At 39.7% G+C, this 24,944-nt stretch overlaps 1 protein-coding gene across 6 annotated transcripts in view; it reads left to right on the forward strand.

The window, feature by feature from the left end:
* Positions 1 to 415: 415 nt before the first annotated feature.
* Positions 416 to 24,944, forward strand: part of LOC109044767 (trehalose transporter 1-like protein) — a 42,163-nt gene continuing 17,634 nt past the window's right edge. The window contains exon 1 of one of the 6 annotated variants that reach the window (XM_019062672.2): positions 416 to 556. In XM_019062672.2, coding sequence (XP_018918217.2) covers positions 549 to 556 — 8 coding nt within the window. In that variant the 5' untranslated portion in view covers positions 416 to 548. The other 5 variants (XM_019062671.2, XM_019062675.2, XM_072303073.1 and 2 more) reach the window with 5 other exon arrangements.

Consider the following 24,944-nt stretch of genomic DNA (forward strand, 5'->3'; position numbering starts at 1 on the left):
CCACACGGAAATATTAAAGTTTAAAATATAGATAAACTTCCGCCGACGGAAAGCCCTGTGTAGGACCGCGGGGGACGTTCGCGGATCAGTGTCGCGGGCGGCGCACAGTGGATCGAGTCAACGAGAGAGGTCGGACATGATTTTTTTTACTAAAACTGCAAATTTAGATGTTACTCTTCAAATTTTGAAGTTTAAGGGGTGCTTTAAAATGTAAATTTTTCGAGAAAACCAATGGGACCACTTTTAAGACCTCGACGTTTCGTATAATGAAGTTATGAGCTTTTAAAGTTTCCAAATTTTGTCCGACTTCCCACGTTGACTCGTTCCATTGTGCGTCGGCGGTCAACCGGTTCGTCATTGCAAGTTCATGTGTGAGTGGCAATCGCTGTGCGTGTGTGAGTGAGAGGGTTTTTATCTGCGATGGTACTCGCTGTTTATGTTTTCCCGGCGAGAATAGTAACGTGCCGCTCGCCTGTGACATAAGACGCAGCCGGTTGGTGTCTGTGCCCGTGTGTTTGCGTGCAGCGGAGACGTCCAAAATTTCCATCATGTATCGGTAATTAGGAATTTTTTCTTTTCTCGGTCTCGGACCTTTGATTGTATTTTAGCGCACGGTGAGGCCTGGCATCGTGGATTTGGCTTATTCAATGTGGCGCAGAATATATTGGGAGGGAAATGTGTCTAATTGCATTGCTGGGGCCTAACCTCAAATTGGCGACAATGAATTTGTTTTTAGGTATTCGTGATTTTTCACGGAAAGTAGAGGATGGAAAAGTCGACGATGGAATTTTGAAAATGCGCGACTTGGTTTGCATCGCTGCAGAATTCCGTTCATGGCTTATTATTTAATCGGAAAAATGTACTCAACATCATTTCTTGAAACACTTTCCGATTTCTTTTCCGTGTGTGAAGAGTGGTCTGTTAGAATTTCAAATATAATATTTAATATTGATTTTATCAAATATTTAATATAATTTCAATAATATTTGTGATTTTTAACTGAAATCAGAGGATGAAAAAATCGACAATGGAATTCTATAAATGATCGATTTGGTTTGCAAGTTGCAGAATTCCGTTCATAACTTTATATTCAATTGGAAAAGTGTACTCAACATCATTTCTTGAAAACTTCACCAATTTCTTTTCTCTGTGTGAAGAATAATCTGTTAAAATTTCCAACTAAGTGTTGGCACGTTCTCTTTTGATATATTACCTGACATTTGAACGAAGATTTTAAGACGCTGCAAATGAGACACATCTTGCAATTTCACCGTCGAAGTATTTCCTAGTAATCTGTCTCTCTTCATGTATGCGCACGAACCATTTCAAATGATGAGGGATACATTGCAAAAAAAGAAGCAAAGGAACGTGTATATGCCTCAGGATTAACCGTCCAAAGAACTATCAATTCAATAACTTGTTATTTGCTAATGTTGTTGATTGTGGTAGATGAACTCGCGTAAATGTGCAAAAACATTGCCAGGATTACTCAAATTTTTTTTTTGGGACAGGGAGAGAAGGTAGCAATAACACACGTTTCAAGTCATACCAAAAGTGTAATTTGGCTGACGAGAGACTCGTACGTACCAAAATTTTTAAGAATACTCCTTCTCTTTCGATCTATTGGTATACGTCATGAAACAAATGAAAAATTAAATAATGTTTAATAGAATACCTGATCGTTAAAAAATCGTTAATTATTTTAGTAAAAGGGATCTTAGACTTGTGGACACATCATGAAACACCGAGAGGACATAAGTCTGCCGGTGGAAGCGTTCAATCATAAATTCAAGGCCATACCGACCAGCCATCCGCTAGAAAATTGCTAACCGGTCATCTAAGACCCCACCCCTCCGATCCGTTTTGCATTTTTTTATCCAGCCTTTCCTTGCTTGAAAAGCGAGTCTTTTTATAATACAACAAAAAAGCATCTTATATAACACAAAAAGTAATCCGATTCTCACGAGACTTTTAAAATTTGTGGTAATTTCATCAATTTAATCCATCTTAAAGCTACAAGAGTGATAGAATTGCTCTCTTCTGAAGTTAGGGATCGAGAGTTTGCCAATCGTCGGTGCCCAGACAAAGGAATGCAATTCCATTCCAAGGTTGTAAAATTGACCGAGACAGCACAGTATTTCACGAGATTATGACTGCAATTTCTGACCATTATGAGGGATACGCAGAACAGTTTTGAGACATCACAGTGCTGCTTCGTGTTCTTACTCAGTTTGACAACCCAGCAAAGAATGATGGACATTACAATTTAACCTTTACATACGGCTCTTGTCATCATCATTACCGGACGGTATATAATGAGCGTTGAAATCTTAATCGTAGGTATCAAAGGATAGTAAGTTCTTCTTCATATAAGATCAGCTACTCTTGGTTTCTCGCACCATTATGCACTGTGTCTGATTAGCATGCAATTTTACGCAAAATTCTTTTTTTCGACTTTTCGCAACCTTCAATTGACCCAGATATAAACTCAAGATCATCAACATTTTATAGAGGTGACCATTTTTAAGCAGAGAGCTGACCAGAAAAAAAAAGTTATCGACGATGATGTCACTTCATGCATGTACGATCCGCAGAAGACTTACTTCCTGATCATGCTAGAGTTAGTGATTTTGCAAGTATCATAACTTCAGAATACAATTGAAATTCTCATTCCAGAGAGAAAAAGCTCATCCGATCACGATTTTTCCTCTTAGAAAAATTCTGTAACTAATTACGGCCAATCAGAAGGGCAACGGCATCAGACCGGCCACCGCCCGATTCCCGCCCCGGTCACCGATTCCCTCCCGGCTGTGAGAAAAAGAGGACAAATTGGCAACGTCGCATCAATTATAAATGAGAGTTAAAAAGACATTAAAAGGAACTCAGCAATTTGAAGTCCGCGTCAAAATTGTTGAAACGTCAAAATAGATTTAAAATAATTATAAGAAGATGTTGGGTGAATTTTTGTGAGAAAGAATTGAAACACAATGCAGAAGGTCAATTTCATTGTTCTCCACTTTCCAAATGTTATTGCGAAGGACCTCTATTTAATCACGGTGTTTTTTTTAAGGAACGGCCTTCGAACATTTGGCTGAGTTTATTAAGATTTGAGAGTCACGAAAAAGCTCCTTCGGACGCTGATAAATAAAGGAAAATTTGGATGGTGTTTGTAAAAAATGAATTATACCGTGAGTGAAAGCTTTCACAGGGGCGCTCAGTTTTGGCAGCCCACATAGCAGGTGGAAACACGGCACTTTCCGAAACAAAAAAGTCGAATAGATAATATATGAATTTGTCTAACATGTCGTTAGCTGGCTGATCTGACTTAAACGCAGCAAAAATATCAGCAACCTCATAAGGGTGCAGAAAAGGTAGACCGAAAATGTGGTGGAAAAATTTGCCAATTTCAGAGCCGAGGTCTTTAAAATCCAAAGCCAAACCAACCATTTGGATCTTCCTCCACCAGGATTCCTGGTCATAATTGCTGCGACGTTGCCAATTTGTCTTATTTTTCTCTCAGCCGGGAGGGAATCCGGGGGGGGGGGGGGTGGATGGGGCGATCACCAGCATACAGCATTTCTTTGTGGGGAATATTGTGCTCGTTTAGCTGTTTCCTTCTGTGATGATTGTATTAGTTGTACATTGAACATATCGCACATGAGAAAATCACGAACTCTAAGCAACTCGTGCCACAAACCGCGAGTCTGTTCGTAATATTTTCATGCTACCCTTTGAATCTGTAGAGTCGCAAGGCTCAACCATCAAATAACCTTTCTGCGCCGAAGGCATCTGCCCTACTGAAATGACCAAAATCAAAGTGACGACAGCTGAGTAGTTTACTGACTTATACCTATAATAATCCACAAAAATAAAGCACGAGTCAGGTCATCAACCTCCGAGCTCATCACAAACGAGGCAAAGGATATTAATGCAGATCATTGAACTTGCGCTATGGAAAGGATTTGTGCATGGCTCCTGGTAACGGTAACCCAGGTAGCATTTTTCAATGGAAAAATCGCGATATATTGAAGTTAAGTTGCGATTTTTTTTAAGGTTTCTTGGCGATTAAATCGCCAAGATCATCAAAATGTATGGGGCGATTATCTTCGACCTTTTCATAAATGTATTTCTATGAAATCGTGTTCGATGAAATTGAAATTTTATCTTAATTTATCACGATTTTTCGTTTGATAATTTTACGCTTCACAACCGTCGATAACATCACAATACATTTTCCGATCATATCGCAAATTATCGGAATTACTGCTACTTGGGGTACGCGGTTTAACCACAACTAGTCGATCGATAATGATTCAATAGTTCTTATATTGCTCACCCGTGGACAACCGAAGTTTGTATATGTTACGGGCAATGACCAGATCTAGGATAAAGACGGAATTTGCCCGGGCGCCGACAGAGATGCCCAAGATGCGTAGGCATCGTGTACATTTCGGTATATTATATCACCAAAAGTCCCTAAATAATGATTTGGTGATGATAATTTGATTAAATCGGGGGCCCGCAATTCAGGTTTTGGTCGGTGCGAAGCGCCCATTTAGAGTTGGGCCAGAACGGTACCCCCTAACTTTTAATAATCTGCCGCAATTTTTAAACAAATTATATCGAATACTTTTTAAATTCACAGTCGCAATTAAAATAAATAATATTCCATCCTATAAACTAACATTTTTGAACTCAAAATTCAAAAGCATTCTCAACCTGGTGTTTTCGCATAATTTCAGTATACATTTCACGGATGTCAATAAATACATTTGAGAGTCTCTATAGTCGATTGAGACAGAGTGCACGACAGCGATGAGTCAATTGCAGAGGTTATAGTTAAATTAGTGTCCGAGGATCGGTGCTCGTTCTGTCTCAATTTCAGTGCTGTCGAATGTTGTGTAAAATATGATCACTTTTTATTGTCTCATGTAATTAACTCAAGCAGTTCCTATGACTGCGTTTCTTGTACGAATCTGACGCGGCGCTCGTAAGATTCAGGCGGGATATCAGGCACGCATGCGGCATGCATCGTTCAGTGGCGTGGCGTGCTTTGCGATATATCGATTGATCTGTCATTCAAACCTATGAAAAAGGATCGACAAACAGGGTGTTCGGAGCGAACACTTTAATAAGCGATTCTTTACCATAGCTTCAAATAAAGAAATATCGATAATCGATCTTTCACGCCACGCCAATGCATCGTATGGCTATTAACGTAATCAATTTGCACAAAATATTTTGATGGGCGGTGAATTAAATCCATCCGCGAGTTACCTACTACCCAAAACAGACATTGACACCACCGAAGAAATACCTATTTTTGGCAAAACATCTAGAGATAATGGCACTAGGTAAAAATGTACTTTGAATTTCAACGTCTATTCAAGTTTCAATCAGTGGTAATTGAGAGCTTCCATTTTTAGATACCTCAAGGACCGCATTATTTTGACAGACGGGAACCGTGCTATCTTATACGCTGTGGAAAAAAGTTCGATTTTATCCATAGTTTTTCGTCAAATTTCCATACGTTCATGTAACGAACTATCAACTATCATAGTCAACGAACTATCTCTCATGTTTTCTTGGCCTAAAAGGTTTTCCTTAAATAGATGAATAAAATCTATAGAAAATGTATATCAGAAACTCACTTAAAACCTAATAATTTTTCCTGATGGGTTCGGACTGAAAAATACACATACCTACGCTTTTTCGGCAAAAAAAGTGTTGTCGACACGTGTACATTGTGCAGCTTATGTTTCGTTCAAAAACGAAATTCGAAAACTCATCTTTAAAAAATACGACAATGTACTCTAAATATACACAATTCATAAGGGTTTCATCACACAATAATTTGAAATTGATGTTACTGCTTACTAGACAGGAATCCCTTGGGCTCATCACTCTTCATTATCTTGAAGTAAATCCTTTCTGATCATGAATATAGTTGATAAAATACTGAGTAACCATACATGAAGTAAGAATAAGGAAAAGTATGTAACAACTATCATCATTCAGCAGCATTTAATCGCTTTGCTGAGAGTTACTTAGGTTTTCCGACCAAATGCAAGATAATATGCTTCATGAGTATTCGAAAAGCAGAGGATTCTTCACGACAATTTATGACACAAAATATTTTAACTCCGGTGACAGCAGTGAAGTATCGCGCGAAAATGAAGGCGTTTTCGATTGGTGACAATAGTTGGACGTACCTGACAAGGACTCAAATAAACGCGCAACCTCTGTCATTTCTTTGAAGACGAGTCGGGATCCACCAAGATACTATACATTTGAACATACGCAAACAATACAAATAGTTTCCCTCAAAGTTTTTTCCGATTAAAAACTAGGCTTTATACTTCATGAATGTCCGGAAAGCGGAGGAATCTGCGTGGCTGTTTATGATACACATATTTTAACTCTGGTGTGTGCGGTGAAGTATCGCGCAAAACTGAAGGCGTTTTCGACCGGTGACAACAGTTTGACGTAGTATGTACACAACAACGCGTGCCTCATATACGGATCGTATAGACCCGCATTCCTCCCGTCATTTCTTTGAAGACGGGTCAAGATCCACCAAAATACAATACGGTTAGAAGAATATTTGCAATTCGATTTTGACTGAGCAAAATTTTAGAAAATAATACGAAATGAATAAGAAGTCATTACCCCTGTCAGTTTTTTTTCGGGCAGCCTTTTTTATCAAGTACAGTGGGGGATCTTCAACGGTATAGTTCATATTTAATAAAGAAGAACAATATAATGTTGATCTTCCTGCTCTGAAACCGGCTTATGCTCCTCCGCTTCATGCTCTTTCCATTCATCCTCGATCTTCGCTTTCAGAATCTTGCCATATATCTTGCTCAGCATTCCTGGGACTGATAAGCCCCTGTAGTTATCACAGTCGTCCGGAATAATGTACGGAAAAATACTAATGCCTGTGTTAAGGCGGTGGTAGGCTCTGCTCTTGAAGGAGCTTCGTCGCGTATGCGGAGTTACAGATTCTGCTGAAGCCAAGTCTCACCAGAAATCAATAATTATGTCGAAATTGTCCCGAGTGAGGCCAAGTCAATTAGAATATTACTCATTGTGAGTCCTGCTGAGTCCATACGCGGTGCCGGCGGGTAACCAGACCGAATCACAGTAATTAATCATTCTAATGAGTGGCTCTATTTGTTTGGATTCTAACGTCGTTGGGTTTCTCGATTCGTTCATTCATGGAGCGTCAACGCTAATTTGAATAGTGAACAAACGATGGAACTGTCTCACTGACGCATGTCGTACGCTGGAGAACCCCCAAGGCGCTCCATTTTCTGAGGCTCACTAAAACGGCGCTGAGAAAATTGTGAAGCGAGAGAAGCGACGAGTAATTCGCATCTTTGGTCACCGCGCAGAGCATGTTTTTTTTCTACAGTATAATACCTTGTGCTGTAGGACAAGCAAAATAGGTTTAGAATACGTGAGCTATCTGCGGGTACTGATCATGAGGCATAATTTCAAAGTTTTAGGCTCCGAATTATTCGGAAAGATATTATGTCGATAGCGAGACTTTAGGACAGCTTTATCCTGGTTTGCGCTATTCAAACTCGCTACCACAATTTACTATTTTACTATCTAACACAATCAACCAATTTAAATTCGTATGAAATTCCTCATGATCTTACATGCCTACTTGTTAACGTTATTTCAAATAAATGGTCGGGTTGAAATATTTCATAGTCCCTCGTGAAGAATCAAAAAAACAAAAACACACAAAAAAAAAAAAAAAAAAAAAAACATTGAGCGTATGCATGGAAGAACCCTTAATCGCGGCGGGATTTAGGTTTTCCGGTTTTACCATTGAAACTGTGGGACCAGCAGATATATGCAGTACGTACCAAGATAAATTATTCAAATTGTCAGCAATTGGTGGGACTTAGACTTCAAAATATTAATATAGCCTTCATGCATGCTGGCCTTTTCGATATCCGTTAGCATTTTTGCAGTCATGAATGCATAGCTTAAGTGCGCTTCAGCTAGAATTGTATATAGCAAATAAGTAATTTTTATAGGAGAATTACAAATAAACAAATGGTTAGAAATGAAAACAAAAGAATATGAACTATGCAAAAGGATAATTTGAGTATCGGAACTTGGCTGTTTTGAAAACGCCTTCAAATGCGGCGTGATACCTCACGCATTCCGGAGAGTTCAAATAGTTGTATCATTGCGCCGTAAGAATGTGACGGAAGATTAAAATGGAAATAGCCTCCATGCATGCTGGCCTTTTCGATTTCTGGTAACATTTTTGCAGTCATGAATGCATAGCTTAAGTGCGCTTCAGCTAGAATTGTATTTAGCAAATGTGTGGTTTTTATACGAGGATTAAAAATAAACAAGTGGTACGGAACATACCAAAATAATATGAAGTATGCAAAACGATAATCCGGGTATCGGAACTTGGCTGATTTGAAAACGCCTTCAAATGCGGCGTGATACCTCACGCATTCCGGAGAGTTCAAATAGTTGTATCATTGCGCTTTAGAAATGTGACGGAAGATTACAATTGAAATAGCATTCATGCACGCTGGCCTTTTCGATATCCTGTGACATTTTTGAGGTGGTGAATGCAAAGCTAAAGTGCGCTCTAGCTAGAATCGTATTTAGCAAATGGGTGGTTTTTATATGAGGATTAAAAATAAACAAGTGGTACGGAACATACCAAAATAATATGAAGTATGCAAAACGATAATCCGGGTATCGGAACTTGGCGGATTTGAAAACGCCTTCAAATGCGGCGTGATACCTCCGCATTCCGGAGAGTTCAAATAGTTGTATCATTGCGCCTTGGAAATGTGACGGAAGATTACAATTGAAATAGCATTCATGCACGCTGGCCTTTTCGATTTCCGTTAACGTTTTTGCAGTCATGAATGCATAGCTTAAGTGCGCTCTATCTAGAATTGTATTTAGCAAATGGGTGGTTTTTATATGAGGATTAAAAATAAACAAGTGGTACGGAATAAGACAATAGAATATGAACTATTCAAAACGATAATCCGGGTATCGGAACTTGGCTGATTTGAAAACGCCTTCGATTGCGGCGTGATACCTCACGCATTCCGGAGAGTTCAAATAGTTGTATCATTGCGCCTTAGAAATGTGACGGAAGATTACAATATTCGTATGTGTGGGTCAAGAGAAGGGATACTATTTGTATTTTGTACCTATTGTAGTAAAATTGCTTAAAATCTGACTGAAGGCGTGGGGGCGGCACCCGATTCCCTCCCGAGATTCCCTCCCGGATCCGAGTCCCTCCCGCTAATGACCTTTAATAAAATGATTCCCCAACGTCGCGTCGCATTAATTTTGTCTCCTCATCAGTGCGAGCAGATGTGCTTTGATACCATTGCGCTGATAATAATCACGAAGCACCTGACCTGCACTTTGGACCTGTTTATTCAGACCTGAAGTCTGAAAATAGGCCGTAAGTGTGTTCGTTCTACTTGGCCAGTTTAGTATGTGTCAGACCGCACCGCACCGCAACTGTGACCATGGCATCGGCTTTCGAAAAAATCAAAAGCGAGCGCAATAAAGATTTAATCGTTACTGACAATCATAAGTTCAGTTTTCAGAAAGTTTATAAAGACGGGAACAAAAGGTGGTGTTGTACAGTTAATACGTGTAAAAGTTTCATAAAAACGAACCCTTCGGAAACCGAGATTTTGAGCCGAACACTAGTGTGTGCGCACGCATTGGACAGCGAAAGGAAAATACGGAACAGTGTTAAGCGTAAGGCGGAAAATGACTTTACTGATCGGCCGTGGAAACTTTTACATGATGAGTTGAACGAAGAAGACTGCGGCATTTTAACAAAGGATGATGTGATTTCCATTCAGAAAGGAATATACGGTGCAAGACGTGGAAATCACTCAGCGTTGCCACAGAGCGTCGTCGACGTGCAACTTTGTGAATAAACACTAATTTTCCTGAACCACTCACGGGAAACATGCGCACCTCTCTGGAAATGGTAAGTTGAATGATTAATGCGACGTTGCCGCTTCATTTTATTAAAGGTCATTAGCGGGAGGGAATCGGAAACGGACTTTGGCAGCAGTCATCAGTGGGAGGGAATCGGATCTGGGAGGAATTCTCGGGAGGGAATCGGATCTGGGAGGGAATCTTGGGAGGGAATCGGGTGCCGCCCCAAGGCGTAGCCTCATCTCTCAGCAACAAGTCGAATCGTTGGGGAAACTATTTCTGATGAACTGCAGGATTAATTTTTAAGGATGATTCTCACATTCGTTGAGTTTGAATAAGTATCAACACCTCAGCTTTAAAAAATTTAGAACTTTTCAGTGTAAGCTGCGTAAGTACAACACCATAAGTATGGGAGACGTGCGATTTCCACTCGAAGCGTCTCAAACCTGGTTATACTTGAATTTTCAACGAGAAGAATACATTCCCCAAGTAGCAGTGATCGCGATTTGATCGGAGAATGTATTGCGATGTTATCGACGTCGATTTATTGCAATATTATCGATAGAAAATTGCAATTTCATCGCACTAATTTGCAATAAAATTGCAATTTTATCAACGGCGATTTATCGCAATATTATTAAACGAAAACTCGTGATAAGTTGAAATAAAACTTTGATTTTGATTAGATAAAATTGCGAAAAAACCAGGATAATCACTCGGATGTTGATGATCCTATCGATTTTATCTCCAAAAAATCGTATATAAATCGTAACTTAATTCCAAAATGTTGCGATTTTTCCGTGGAAAAATGCTATTTAAGTACCCGGCATATTCTACCAATATTAATCGATTTTGAAAGGGAGCTCTCCGTGTGATCTTACCCGCGAGAGCGGAAACTTTTAGTACCACTGATATCTTCCATGCAGGAAGTTGAAGCGGTGAACTCCCCGGCACTAAACGCGCATTGCACTTTCACTTGGAGTCTAAAAGTGCGTTTTGATTTCACTTTCTTGAGTTTTCTTGATGAGCCGGGAACGGGCCGGCGCAAAGCGATCGATTCGCAGATTACGCAAGTATTGTGGCTCCGCTGCCGCCGCTGCTACCTGACAGTTTATCACTCTCCGACCCACTGACCTAGGACAGGGGACCCTGACTCGTCGACTTGCAGATGTGACGACCTTCTGCCGAAACGTCGTATTTGTTTGACGTACATTTCACTCATATTTTTTCTCAAGAGTCTGTTTTATGCGCTTATCTCGAAACGCAATTCTACGAAAGCTCAGCCTGATGCTGGAAAATGGGGTGAATTTAACAAGAATTAACCGGACTGCATGCCATGTTGCTTCATTTTCCCTCGTGTTTTATTTTTAACAGAGATCTGAATTGAAGAAAGCTTTAAAACTTATTAAACGGGAATTTTCTTTAGGTTTTAACCCTTTGCCTCCTATGGACAAGTATACTCGTCATCGCAAAACCGCACTGAGCCCTTACGGACGAGTGTTCTCGTCTTGGAACGTCAAGAGTCTTCTGTTTTTGGTTTTTATTATTTTAAAATAAAATTGGGCGGTAGTAATTAACTTTTGGTGACTGATCTTCACTCATGCACACATTAGGATAAGGCACACAAATTTCAAGCTGTTCGGTTGAGAAATAGGCGAATGACGGTGGGCAAACTAAAAATAGTCATTTTTGCTATTCTTATATAACCTAGGGTATCGGAGCACAGGGTGAAAATCTAACTCAGGAGTCAAAGATAGAATATACGCAAAGAAAAAAAAATCAAGTTTCAATGTTGCTTGTTTTTTTTTTGTTTAAAAAATGACATACCGAAGATACTGGGTAACGCGTGATTTATTTATTTTAGAAGAAAAAACCAATTGGTTATGAATTCACCAATTGAATTGGTGAAAGAATGACAAAGAACAAAAACTTCTAAAGCGGTTTAGACAGGATTTTCTTAAATGTAAAAGATACAATAATGTTCATAATGATCCAATGCCGGGGCTGTGTGCAGTAGCACCCGAAAAAACCTGCGGAATGACGCGCGAAGTCAGTCAGCCAATGAGTCGAGTCGGATATACGCTTTCAGTTCCTTACTGTACCACAACAATTATAGCATAGGTACAGCTTGGTACACGCGTGAAGGATTGCAAACGCTCAATGTGAATATCAGAATCGGTAAATGCAGCCCACTCGATTTTTTACCCCTCAATTTTGCTGGTTAGGCAACAAACCTACAGAGGAGCACGAATAGTTATCTGTTCGAGCAATATGACATTATTCTTCTCTTTCTACTTTCTATGGGATGGACCATACCATGTGTCATCCTGTTGGTACATATCGCCCCATTGAAGTTGTCCCTAACTTTTGATGGATGGACAACAAATATACGGAGGAGCACGAATCGATAGCAACAATAAGCAGCAGCGATTGACGGGTCTGCTCGAGCAACATATCATTATCATTTTCTCCTTCAAAGTTGTGATTGAAAAGACCAAGTGTTGTCGGTAGATGTCGTCCTCTTGAAATTATCCTTCAATTCTACTGGATAGGCAACAAACCTACAGAGGAGTACGAAAAGTTATCTGTTCGAGAACATATCATTTTCATTCTCTCTCTACAAAATTTCGATGGAATGGACAGTATCCACCACGTGTAATCCTGTGGGTAGATATTGTCCACTTCAAGTTTCCCCCCAATTATGTTAGGCATTCAATAAGCAACAAACGTACAGCCGAGCACGAATTTAAATTTCTGTACATTTATAGTCTACCTGAAAAATAAGTAGGGCAGTAAAAGTTGCATTCCTTCTTCAAATTTTAAGAAATGTCAGCTTTCTAATATTAGGACTACAGTGAAGCTTGTCTAGGTTACTTAATTACTACTTAATGCAAACTCCTGGTACCTAGGAACACAAATTTCAGCCACTGATGACTTAACAATCGGTTTTTTCTTATTTCTAATAAATTTGTGTGCAAATTTTCCATTTTTCTTGATCTCATACTCAGTAACGTTTGCAGCGGTAGGTATATGATCAGTTACTGAGTTTAATGTTCCGCTTAACAAGGCATTTCCTTCCTAACACTTTCCAATTTTTTGGCTCTGAAAAAAAAATACCGTCAAGTGAGAGTCATTGTGTGGCAATAAGACAAATATTACACTACCGATGCCAAATATGGTGACAAAAAACATATTGCTCCTTGTGTGACAATGTAACACGGATGAGTATTTTTCCATAGTGACAACGCGGAATGGAGTGAATATCTTCAAGTGCCTGCTTAGACGGGCAATTAATCCATAGAGGGGATGATAAGACGAGAGGAAGAAGAAGTGAATACGAGGAAAAGAGAGAGAAAGAGGTTGGCGCTCGGCGTAAACAGAGCCGGTTTGCTTCCGAGCCAGTCGAGTAGCGTCGCGAAGCGCCGCCTCTCGACGCAGGAAAAACCGAAACCAGTTGACCGATTCACGAAATTTTGACCCGGTTCAGTCTTGCCACGGTTTTCCTTCGGGTTGCAGTCAAAGTTTCGAATGAGCCTCCTTCCAAGTGCGCGCGAAATCTTGACCGGTCTCCAAGTTTAAAGCTCGGCTAGGATATATCGTGTCGTGTAGCCCATCGCGAATTTGCCTCTCGGCTTCGGTGAAAATATCCTCTTTTTTGGAGGATTTGTCATCTGAGTGCCGGTATCACGGAAAAAAATTTCGGCAGCTCGATTTAAGGCGCAGGAAGTTCCATTCGGAAAGTTCATACGTTTTAAAATCTGACTTCGGTTTTAAGATTATTCAACTTGTAAGAGGAGGTGATATTTCTATTCAGTCTTACTTTTTCATAAGTTATAGTAGACGATTTTTGTTATTTTTTTATTTTAAATGACTTAGGAACAATTGGAAGAAGTCTGAATACATTTGTGCTCTCTGGAATCAGTTTTATTACAACTCATCTCCTTAAAAATTTCGGATAAAAAATTGTAAGTACGCAAAGCGCAGGTGGCTAATTCTGAAATACCGCCAGTGCAGTCTAGCTTTTTTTAATTACCAGCATATTATTCATTGAATCGAGGAAATTTGACAAAAAAATACACATTTTGTGTTTTCAACGGATTTTTCGACGTGACCGTCGGACTTTTCACGTATCATCGGTGGAGTTCCTGACACGCTCGCGTTAGAGAAGTGCGCTTTGTGCGTCCACGCAAACTTAATCGGGGCTTTTTCCCGGGTCGATTTCTTTTTCATCTTGTATTGTTTTTTTTTCTAAAAAAAAGAAGACGAGGCTGAGGAGAGGTCTTTCTTTATTTATTACGGTCCGTTTCGTGTGGGAACTCGGAACGGAACTCGGTCATCGGCCACCTGGCGCCTATCTTGGCATTGTGGCGTGCATTTCCGCGAGAGTAGCGCGTCCGGCTCGGCGCCCCACGCTGGCGTAACCCGTAGCCGCACCTCCGAAAACGAACGTGGTTTCCACGTGGTATCCAGCCAACACCGCCCGCGGATGCTCGCCACTGTTCCCGCCAAAAGACCTCCTGGAACTCTATCCCGCCTACGTAAGTCGTCCTCGTCATCCTCCATCCTTCTACTTAGAGAAGAATCTCACAAGCGCCAAAAGTTTGACGTCACAGAGGCACTGATGGCGAAAAATATGATTTGGACTTGAATTTTGATACGTGGAGTACATTCCACTTACAATCAAAGCGTAGCCAGGCATAGGCGGATCCAGACACTTCGAGCCCGGGGGGGGGGGCTTCCCTAGAAAATTTTCAAAACTTTAAATAATCTTGTATGAAATTTGAGTCAATTTTGTCTGAATAAGTACCAATTAAAACGTCCCTCCTTCTTCTTTCCTCCATTTCTTTTTTCCTTTTTCTTCCTCATTTTTTTGGTGCGAACGAGGGGCGTATACGCCACTAACGCTTCCCTCCCCCTGGATTCACAAAGTAGCCAGTAATTTACGTAGATGGAGTAAAAGAAGGGGGTCAAAAGGGAAAAACAAAAAAACCAGACAATATTAATAATTTGGGGGGGGGGGATTTTCCGGTCTGGAGAGGGGTTTAGATCCCATGGGCCTATACGCCACCAATTAATATTTATTTATAAACGTTTAAGAAATGTTTAATTTTTACCAAGAGAATCAGCGCTTGTGATCACTGGCCTAGCTTGGCATTATGGTGCTCAGAATGAATATGATTCATGATGCCCTCCTCCATGCCCCCACCACATTTCTCCCACAGCCTTTCGTGCTTCATAAAAAAGCCGATAAATTTTAGACCTTGTTCCTAATTTTAAAACTATATTTATTAATACTCATATTTTCCTGCTCAAATGAAGTACGTTTCTGCTATGAATCTTCGACCATTAATTTTTCCCTTCGTTGTTACAACGTGCAACGTGCAACTCATAAATCGACTTTTAGTAAGCTCTAGATATATTGAAGCATTTATTTGCTACAATTGTTTATTCTCACTTATGATAAAGGGCGACCAAAGGGATATTCATGAAAGGAACGAACCATTAAATTTTAAAAACATAAAAATGAAATTCAAAGCCAGATGATACGCAATGCGCCCCGTTATGCACACCTTTAGTGTTTTAACCGTCATTCCGTACCTGGGTGAATTCAAATAAGGGTCAATTCCAGGTTCTATTTCCTCCCAAAATTTTTTTCTAAATTTTTGGGCAAACCAAACTTTATTTTGACTATCATTAGGTGTGGACTTAGGAAATATAGCTCGTCGAGCTTAATAGTTGGGCTTAAACCCGAATTTCCACCGTCAAGTGTGATCACTTCCCAAAATTTGCCGTAATTCTGCCTGATTTCCTAAATTTTCATCTCAGAGGTGACATATAATACTTTTAATTAAAAATTTAACACAATTGTCATAAAAGCATCGTCGAGCACTAAATTGAAGCATAATTGAAAACATGTAACCCTTTCATATCTTGCAGAACCAAAAAAATTAAGAAAAAATTCATCCGTCATGAAAGATATCTGGAGCTTATTCTGCTTGTCTTTTAGACAGTTCCGTCTGTTATCAAATGCGCACTGTTTTCGTTTCATACGAGAAGAAGCTTTTATTTCTTGGAATATTGCAATACAAAATGGATCAAAAACACCGAATTTTAAAACTTCGAGTGGGCGTGTACCCGCTGAAGTGGTGATAAAGCCAGGAAAAGTTTGAGGACTTACATTAACATAACAATTACACCGGTCAACTTTTTTTTTTTTTTTTTTTTTTTTTTTTTTTTTTTTTTGATTTTTGATTTTCCGAAGATTTGCCAATGGTTTCGGAGTAGATTTCTGGCGCTGATTCTGAAGAACACCTCCATTTACCTGTATCAATGCGATGTATCCTGGGAAAGTTCGGAATTTTTCCGGAGAAATCGGAATTTTCCTTAAGAATCTAGCTTTTCCAGAAGAAGAGTCAATTTTCCGGGAGAATCTGTGCACGATGGGATTTCGTTAGCCTAAGATACATAAGAAACCCTATTGCACCCCTATTAAAATATCCTTTCTTTTCCTTATACCAAGGTTTTCCGGTCCAGTTTCATTAAAATCAATTAATTAGTCACCGAGATAGTGTTTTAAACCACGGCCACCATCTTAGATTTTCGAATCTCGGAAATTTGACTAAAATTCGAGTTCCCCATTCAAAAGTACCCCGGATACCAAGTTTCACTTTAATCGACTGATTAGGTGCAGAGATAGCATTTTAGGCCACGTCCGCCATCTTGGATTTTCGAATTTTGAAAATTCGACTAAAAATTCGAGTTCCCCATTGAAAAATATCTCCGTGTACCAAGTTCCACTTAAATCGGTCGAAAAGAGCGCCTACTGGCTTAACAAACAAGTCCAGTTGATTAGGCGCTGCGATAGCATTTTAGGTCATGTCCGCCATCTTGGATTTTCGAATTTTCAAAATTCGACTAAAAATTCGAGTTCCCATTGAAAAATACCCCCGGGTACCAAGTTTTGCGTAAATCGATTGATTAGGCGCTGAGATAGCATTTTAGGCCATGTCCGCCATCTTGGATTTTCGAATTTTGAAAATTCGACTAAAAATTCGAGTTTCCCATTGAAAAATATCTCCGTGTACCAAGTTCCACTTAAATCGGTCGAAAAGAGCGCCTACAGGGCTTAAACAAACAAGTCCCAGTTGATTAGGCGCTGCGATAGCATTTTAGGTCATGTCCGCCATCTTGGATTTTCGAATTTTCAAAATTCGACTAAAAATTCGAGTTCCCCATTGAAAAATACCCCCGGGTACCAAGTTTCACTTAAATCGGTAGAAAAGAGCGCCTACAGGGCTTAAACAAGCAAGTCTCAGTTGTAACAGTTTTCCACTCTGTCCCACTAAACTGGGACATGGGACAGGATGGAAACATATGGGACAGGATGGAACGGGACAAGATGGAACGGGACAGGATGGAATAAGCTGTTTTTTAAGCTTATCTCTAACAGTAAAGACAATTTTGGTGTTTTTTTTCACGGAATATTTAGTAGCACGTCCTAGAGGATCGGAATAAGAGAAAATTTTCCCTAACGCACACTTCGAAAGTATTTTACGAGCTGATATTAGTGTGTGTGTGTATGCTTGACGCCCTGTTAGTTATCATGTATAGCATTCTGTTTGGCATCATTAATGGCGTTAATCTTGCACAAAAATTTGCGAATTTCAGAATTTTTGCCATCTACGACGTGTGAACTATTCAATCAAAACAAAAAAAGTCGTTTTTGGAAAAACCTCAACGTTACGGCAATCATTTAGAGCTTATTACATCGTTGCCATGTCTCTCCTGACTGTTGCTGACTGTTGCTCGGGACAATGATTCTAGCGCGTGAAAAAGTTATTGATGGAGCAAAAAATAAATTGACATATTTTTTTTCTCAAATTCAAAAGCATTACCTATCATCTCCGATAAAGTTTTCTTAAATAATCACTCTAGTTATGCTGCAACATCGATTTAAAGTCAAGAACCAGGCACGGGGGACACGCAAATTTGGGACAAATGTAGGCAATTTGCACATTCAAAGTTCTCCTAAATTTTTATTTCAGTCCAAATAAAGTGGGAAATAGCATGTAATAGTCAACAATAGTGTGGAAAATGAGAAAAAAATTTGATCTGCCCATGTTTCTCAGATTATGACGATTAAAACAGCTCGGGACACCAAATTAGACGCTTATTTGAACTCACCCGCCTGTCCCCCTCCCCTACGTCACTTCCTGAATTCTAAGAGAATTCTGCAAGCACAGTGGCGGGCGAGCACATGTGAATGTGATTGGTATGCATATTCAAAAGCGCTTCTGTAAAAATTTTATACTTGGAAATTTCCGCATGTGACAGATGAATTTTGATGGTGGGAGAAGCATCGAAACCAGTTTTGGTCTGTCAAAACTAGAACAAAAAACGCGGCACAATCTGAAATTCCCTTAGATTAAATCCTGGATGGGAAAACTCAAAACGTGCCCGTGATGACTACGTACTAGGAATTTTTTGCGCTTGAATAAAAAAGCACGCACTTTATTCAGCCAAGATACCGCGATGAACTTTTGACATTCCGCGCGGGAATTCCTATCTGATTTTAAACTTTATTCGACTACCAAAAAAGTACGTCTTTTGATGCAAATGTATTAAGGAAATTTTGACGTTATTATGTTATGGATTTGCGAGTGAAATTTTAATGACAAAAATCTTAAGCTTTTGTCAATGAAAACCCGCTTTCTGGAAAAACTCCTGCGTACACCATTGGGGAATTTGTTCAGCCCACGATCTGACGAACTGACTTTTCGGCAAATGGAAACTTTGATGTGACGAAAACGCTAGTATCTCACTAGTACTAATTATTGTAAGTGAGTTTGCGGTCTATTTGAACGAGGGAAACGTATATTTTGGTGTCAAAATTTAAAAGTTGTCGGGAAGTCCGCTTATAGATCCGTAGTATACGCAGAGTCAATTTCTGAAATTCTACGAGAACAAAAAAATAAACATTAGAAAATATACTGATATTGCAAGGTCACATGAAAGTGGTTCATGTGTTTCATGTGTTTCTTTACTGTATGAGTTCTACAACTGCTCATGATCTTGAACTGAATAAAAAAGATAGTCACTACGCAAAAACTACGTAAACATCGCCGCGTCGGTACTTGATAAGATATAAATGACAGCCCAAACTATTAGCTCATCAAAAAGAGAAAGAGCAAAAGCTCTCACTGACTACTGTTAATAAATCGCAGAAATATAGATAGAATTCAGCAGGTAAATTGTCTCTTTCCACCGCAAAACAATTTTTTCTCCCTCACCTCACGTGCTTGAAGTTAGGTTCTTGCACGTTTCATATACCCAAATCCTCGCCTAAGATACGTTCCTCTGCGCACATGGTGTGTAAGATGCCATCCTTGAAGCCTGCAAGGATTCTGGATCAAAATGATTGCCCAGAAATTGTTCCACTGACCGCCAAAGCTCATAATTTACGAGTATTGTACTCGCCCAGTAACTCACTATTTCTGCTGTGTGATATTTGCTCAGCAGAGGAAATATCTCGTGACACGGGAGTAAATTCTTTTTTGTCAGGCGTCAATCACCACATCAAACGCATGCACACGTCCAGCCAAGTGTCATTGACCGTTCGCTCGTTGCATTTCTCATTCGACCTCGACCTAATCACGCACCGTGGATATTAATTTTACAGAACGAGTGCTAGCTAAGGAAAACAGGAGGAATTAGTGATCTAAATCTTGCATATATATGCAGCAGTGTGGAAATTCACAACATCTTACAATCATTTTCATATTTGTTGTTTCATTATAGTAAAGCAGACCTAAAAAACGGCAGCTACGCTATTTTTACCATAAAAGTATCAAACTAGACAGCCTCACACATCAGTAAAATATTTCATTAATTTTACAAGGCTGTAAATTTCTCAAAAATGTGATATTAATTTTTACGGGCTGTGTATGTACGAATAAAGTTTATACGAGAAGAAAAAAAAAGAAAAAAAACACGAAGAAGTGGCCCGGACTGTATGTAACAAGGTATAGAAATGGTGCTGGGTGGGGTTGATTTCCCCGCGAAATGGTGTGGACCCAGCACCATTTCTCCATCTTGTTACTTAAAGTTTATATATTAAGTTGAATTTCAAATTGACAGCCAGATTGTCAAAAGAATTGCGAATAAAGAGTGACTCAACAAAGATGTGTGCTAATCAGAGACCATAGACACCAAGAATAGATCCTGATGATGAAGCAGTATTTGCAAATCGTCGATAATGATAGCCATACGATATTCACGGAAACGCGTTACAGGCTATAAATGTTTCGAAATATTTAATGAGGCGGAGAAATGAGGATTTATTTTCAGTGACAGAGGCTGTTTCTAATTTTTCATCCCAATGCTGGAGATACTCACGGTGGGGTATTTCTTTTACTAGTCCTTGAATACGACCCCTCAACCTTGATCTCGCCAACATATACAACTTTTTTTTTCCAGTTGAAACAAAACGAAGAAAAATTGTCTGTTCCACATTATTTTGGATTTTTAGAAACAATATAAATAACTTTCAACATATAGCGATGCGCTGCAAAGACAAACATTTTGGCCCATGAAAAGCACTCAAATTCGCAGCAATTTGAAACTTCCCTCACTTTCATCTGCCTTGAGGAAACCCCAAATCCTCACTCTCGCCATAGTTTTTTTTACATGAAGGGACGATTGTGTGGATACTTTCCTTTTTCTTCCTTCTTTTCGTACAGCATACCATTTCGGATCCTTTTATTCGACCATCACGTTGAATTAGTGAGCTCCATCACTCTTCCAATGTCCATAGGGAGAAGAGCACATGGGGACACCCCCCCCCCCCCTCGCCCTTAGTGCTGGAGAGGTCGAGATCATCGTATGTAATAAAAAAGATACAACAATCTGATTTGTAGGAAAGTCAAGAATACAAAAATCAGAACTATCCCGCAGACTCTGGAATGAGAGATCAAATCATGGCGTAGGATGGTTATTAAGTGGGTTTTGTCTTTAAGTTCTGGGGTAGTTCCTGAAACTGAATCAATTTCCCTCCCCTGCATTGTAGATAGAGTGAGGGCTGGGTTTGATTTTAACGACGGAGCACAATGGAAAAACTCAATGAGGGTGACTCCGATCCAGAAGAAGATAAATGAAAAAGGTCCAGTTACACGATCAAATTGAGCCATCAAATTGGGCCTCTCATTGGTCGCATCCTCATCTCAGGTCTTTTTCCACCGATCAGAGCTTCAGTTTGATGGCTCAATTTGATCGTGTAACTGAACCTAAAGACTGATTAAGTGACTATGTTATTCGATTAATCACCACGAGAGATGCGTCCCGGTTTCATGAAGTTCTTTAAAAAGCTGAATTTTTTTCTCTTTCTTATCTATTTTCTCTCATGCCTCGTTGTGGGGCAAGTCTTAGACGGAAATGATTGGGGTATGATCACATTCATTTTCAGATACCATCAAGGGTAACGCCTCTCAAAAAAAAAAAAAAATAAATAAAATAAACTCTAATATTACTTTATGGACTATCTGCCGAATAAGTTTCGGCCAAATGTTCGGAAAGTCCAGCATTTACGCGATTATGGTTGCGAGGAAGTTGAATCACAATGCGAGATGATCGCGATCGGCTACGAATTTTCCCCGAGTTTCTGTGACGGAAGGTCACTCGCCTTGCAGACCCAGTCGCACAGCACCCAGTCTCAGTGGTTATTCAATAGTCCGATCAACACCGACACAGACCTCCTGTTCCACTCGAGTTCCTGAAGAAAATCCCCCGCGTCCAGCATAATCCTCATCTAATCCAGATTATACTGCGCACACCTAAGTGCCCTGGACTTTCCCACCAGGAGTGCAAAAGAGGGAATACGTATCCGGGAAAGATTAAGGAGAGTTGAACTTCGCACCACGTAAAGAGAGAGAGAGAGAAATGAAAAGAAATGAAAAGTATATGGGCTGTATCTCACCGCGCTGCGCGTATCATTGTGAGTGGAAATGGAAATCAAAACGCCTTCAACAATTCGTATATGCAATTCGGATGGTTACTAAGCACGAATAGTTGTATCCATACGGTTATGGTCGTGTTTATAGTCGTTCCTTAAACAGCACCTTTTTTCTCGAGGCCCCATATAGTTTACATCAGTATTACGTATCATAAAAATGGCAATTTTAAGAAATCTAGAGTAAAATTCAAGACACTGAGAAAAAGCCACGGCATATAAACCAATTAGTGATTCATGTGGAACACCACTAATAGTAGTAAGGGCAACATAAAATAATAGCACATATGTATATCTTTGTGATGGTACGAGATACCTCAGTATGGTTCATGGACTTAGAATCATCAGTCCATTTATGACCATTAGTGGTGTTCCATTTGAACCACTAATTGGTTTAATGAAGCCATATATTTTTCTCCGTGCAAAATAACTTTGAGAATACTCCCTTTTAAGGAAAAACATGGATTTGTAAATTGAAAAATCCAAATATTATAAAAAAAAAATTCATGATTTCGATAAAGTTTAAAGAGAGTAGGAACAATATACTTATTTCTTCTTCTTTTCTTAAATTTTATGTCGTGATAAATCATTTTAAGCCTTGGTGTTAAAGAGATGAGGAAAATAACTTATTTTTTCTTCTTTTCTTAAATTTTATGTCGTGATAAATCATTCAGTCTGTAAGATTAGTATCCCAAGTAACTCCAATATATATTGTTGAATTTTACTCTAGAATCGTTAAAATTGTCCTTTTCATGTTAGGGTCCTCCTTAAATCTCTCCTAATTACAATGTGAACCACACAGGGCCTACCAAGAAAAGAATTACGCAATTACTACGAGCACGGCGCTGAGTGATCTCATACTGACTCACGTTTGCATGGGACGATGGATGAGACGTACACCCGAAATTAAAGAGAACGTTTAAGGCGATCGGCGACAACCGGGCTTCGACTGTGACACTGCGGCATGCGGCAGTTACATCACTTCCGATGAGAATCGCGCGCGACGCGGGTCGGGTCGCGCGCCTCGCGCGGTGAGGCGCCAGGCTGTCTGCGGTTCCTCTGAAAGGGGGGGGGGGGGGGGCTCCGTCGCACTACTGCCGATTCGGCGATTTCCTTTGAATATTTTCTCGGCGTAGTGATGGACTAGAAGAAGATCGACGTTTGCAACCCCTCTTAGGCAAGCCCAACACAAGGGTCACGAAATGTATGCAATCGCGTGAGGCGCCAGCATTTCTTGCGTCTCTCTTCTTCATTTAATTTTTTTGGAGATTCCATAATATTTTCATTCTTCAGTTTCGTCTTCTTCTTCATCACCGTTTTCTATTTCGTCTCCTCCTTCCTTTTCTTCTTTTTCTGCTTCATCCTTTTTTACCCCTACTTTCCTTTGCGTTTTTCTTTTTTGTCTTGTTTTTCTTTCATTCTTCCTTTTCGTTTTACTTTTTTTGCCTTCTGTTTCTTTTATTCTTTCTTTCCTTACTTTTACCTCAACTTCTCTTTTCTCCCCTCCATCTCGTTCTTCCTCTTCTCCTTTCTCTGATCTCTCTCCCCTTCGTCTTCTTTTCCCCCCATTTTTTTAAATTATCCTCTTCCTCCTTTTAATGACTCGGTATGAAGGCAGGAGGGGTGTAAAACTTGCTGTTTGCGTATAGGTGACAGAAACGAACCCTCGCACCAACCCTGTTCTTGGAAAAAACTTTTATAACAACAATAGCATTCGCACGATCAAACGTAATGAATGATGCGCCCCCGTATTACCAAGAGAAAAACAATTTTCCATCCAATCATCGCCCAAATAAAAAATTATGATTTATCTTACTGATGTAGGTACATTTCTACCGTTTTCCCAATTTTAAATTCAAAAAGGTTTGGTGCCATCATTGCCTTAAAAATACAAAAAAAAAACACGATTCAGTCTAGTGACATCCGAGTTGCTTATGCGATGGTTGGTATTTATCCTATTGAAAAAAGTTAAAATATTAAATCGCTAAATATTACGTATTAAGAGTTTCCGTGTTTGTTTTGAAGAGGGGATAATAATCGCATCTTAATCGAGAGATTGAATCGATCGTCGATTCATCGAATTTCCCGCGAAGCCGATGGCATAAGAAAATATTAGGTAATACGGGTTACCTCCTCAGTCCGAACGTTGACAGTCGAAAAATGCAGGCCTGGTTGGCGGAAACTCATTCAGTTAGTGTTTCGGTACGAATCGCAGAGAACCGCGGCTGCGGAAGAATATTCTTTCTCAGAATTACAAGTTTTTGTGTCCTCCTCAATGACTCGCACCAAAAGAGCAATTGTGTCTGCGGTGAATGATGGTGAGCAATTTTTCATCCCGTAATCTCAGTGATATTTTCTCGTGAAATTTCTCTTTCGGACTGTGTTGAGAATGTAATGCTGGAATTGATGCAAAACTGCCATCCTACTCCACTGTCCACAAGTGACTGGGCGGTTTTTTTTTCCTCTCCGGACTATTAACCTTTTGACCTCACGATACGGTCAGTCCTATACCCTCTTTCGGTGTCTCAACTGGTCATTATCACAGAAGACCACCGTTGCGGTTTCCAAAAGTTACCTCTCGGTTGCGTGTTGGAAGGAAATTTTATGTTTTTGCGTCCACTTTTTTGTCGCAAATTACCAGCACAGAGTGTTGATTTGGCTTATGGAGTGGTCTTTTGTGCAATTTGGGAGGTTATCCAACAAATTGACAGCGAATTCCAGGCTCTCTCTGTCATTGCGGTTTCTGAGTCTCCCATTAAATGTTCGATAATGGCAGGTTCATTGCAAGCATTCTTCCACTTCATTCTACGAGGAGTTTCTCTGATTTTTATATTTTGTACTTACTTTCTTTTCGGCGAAGTAAAAGTTTTACTAGTTTAGTTATTAGTTAGTTAGGTAGTTTAAGTTATTAATTTCATTGGGCCACGGGGAGGCCGTGCAGAAGGCGGACCTCTTGGTAATTCAAAAAATGCTGATTCTC

The sequence above is a fragment of the Bemisia tabaci genome, chromosome 1, assembly GCF_918797505.1.
Source record: "Bemisia tabaci chromosome 1, PGI_BMITA_v3".
In the NCBI taxonomy this organism is placed as follows: Eukaryota; Metazoa; Arthropoda; class Insecta; order Hemiptera; family Aleyrodidae; genus Bemisia; species Bemisia tabaci.